Genomic DNA, 1,581 nt, shown 5'->3' with positions numbered 1-1,581 from the left:
ACTTGGTCACCGGTTCGGCAACTCCCCGTCACCAGGGCTCACCCGATTTATGCGCAGTAGCTTGGTGATGTCCTCGCACTGGACTTTCCACGTACGTGGGCTGCTGAATAGCCAGGAATCGGTAGATCCTCCTGCCAAGCAGCCCTTGTGATCCAGGTCGGCGGCTCGGGATGCGGGAACCATCTGATTCCCTCTTTCAGGGAGAAAAATGCCCTGATGTGACTCTCAAACTCAGCAGGCTCGCGTCGTTATTGCCGATAATCAGCTTTGGTGAATGAAAGGGGGTCTGGAAATCAAAGCCCCATCTTACCCCTCCGCCCCTCTCCAGCAGGGACTGTCCTGGGGGGAGTAAGTTGACTAAAGCTTGACACAGAAAGCGGTGCCCAGATCAGGTATTTCGGATCAGAAGCTCAAGACCGTTGTACCCAAAGAGCCCAGCAGCACAGAAAAATTACGATATTCCTTCTGCTCCTGCGTACGCTGGTGAGCGTTGTAATGGGAACACTGTCCTCAGGGCCAGAGAGCATCCCCCATATCCAAGCAGAAATTCTCAGTTAAGGCACTGGAAAATCCCACCGGGCACTTCGCAGCAGCCAAGCGGGGACAGGTTGGGAAGGATTCAAGGTGGGAAAACCTTCAGGTCTCCATCCTTCCTTTTTAAGAGGTGCTGACTGATTTCCATGCACAGAATTTGTTTTTCTCCTTTCAGCTGACACTGCAGGACCGCTAGATGTTACATGCTGAATTAAATCCATCCCCGCTATCTGCACAGGCAAACACAATCCGAGTTTGAAATAGAAGTTTCAATAGACTGAGCTGATGGGGTCTGACACGCAGTTGGCATTTTAGACCAGGGGTAGAGGTTGCCAAAGTTTTTTGGACGGCGAAATGAGAAAGTATTGCAATGCTTCTCTCTGTGAGGAGGGTTTGTTGTTGTTTTCTGACGGCTGTCTCCTTTCTGCTCCAGGAAGCTTTGGAAAGACCCTTCAACCTTCAACCCCGAGCGGTTCCTCAACGCCACGGGGACCGAAATAAGCAGGACGGAGAGCGACAAAGTGATGGCTTTTGGCTTGGGGAAGAGGAGGTGTATCGGGGAGTTCATCGGCCGGTGGGAGGTCTTCCTCTTCTTGGCCACCATGCTGCAGCAGCTGGAGTTCAGCCTCCGTCCCGGGGAGGAGGTGGACATCACCCCTCAGTACGGGCTGACAATGAAATACAAGAAATGCGAGTGCTTCCAGATCAAGAAGCGTTTCCCCGCGAAGAGCTCGCCGTGAGCCGCGGGAGGAAGCGTCGCTGTGCAGAAGAAAGCCAGCCCTCGGCGTCGGACGCTCAGCCTGCTTTTGCTCCTGCTCCCGAGAAGCCAGCACAGCCCCTCGCCGTGCTGCTCCGCTGGAGGCTTTGTTCGTCTCGCCTAAATGCGAGCGGGGAGGGAGAAAGCCTTTTTCGGCGGGCTCCTCGCGGCTCCCCAGCCAGCTCCGTCGCCCTTGCCCGCAGAAACGCTCGCCGGAGGTCCAGCCCGCGCATCCCTCCCGGGGGGGTCCCGGGGGACCGCAGCCCTGCGGCGGGGAGGAGGATGCTTTG

The 1,581-nt window shown here is 56.1% G+C and overlaps 1 protein-coding gene across 1 annotated transcript in view; it reads left to right on the top strand.

The window, feature by feature from the left end:
• The window catches only part of LOC104617968 (cytochrome P450 1A4-like), a 3,991-nt gene extending 2,717 nt beyond the window's left edge, over positions 1–1,274 (top strand). The window contains exon 7 of the mRNA XM_010283425.1: positions 968–1,274. Within this exon, the coding sequence (XP_010281727.1) occupies positions 968–1,274 (307 nt within the window). The remainder of the gene's footprint in view (positions 1–967) is intronic.
• Positions 1,275–1,581: the final 307 nt, after the last annotated feature.

Source organism: Phaethon lepturus, unplaced genomic scaffold, assembly GCF_000687285.1.
Source record: "Phaethon lepturus isolate BGI_N335 unplaced genomic scaffold, ASM68728v1 scaffold34273, whole genome shotgun sequence".
Taxonomy (NCBI): domain Eukaryota; kingdom Metazoa; phylum Chordata; class Aves; order Phaethontiformes; family Phaethontidae; genus Phaethon; species Phaethon lepturus.
The sequence above is the reverse complement of the archived record's forward strand: the minus strand, read 5'-3'. Positions and strand labels throughout refer to the sequence as shown.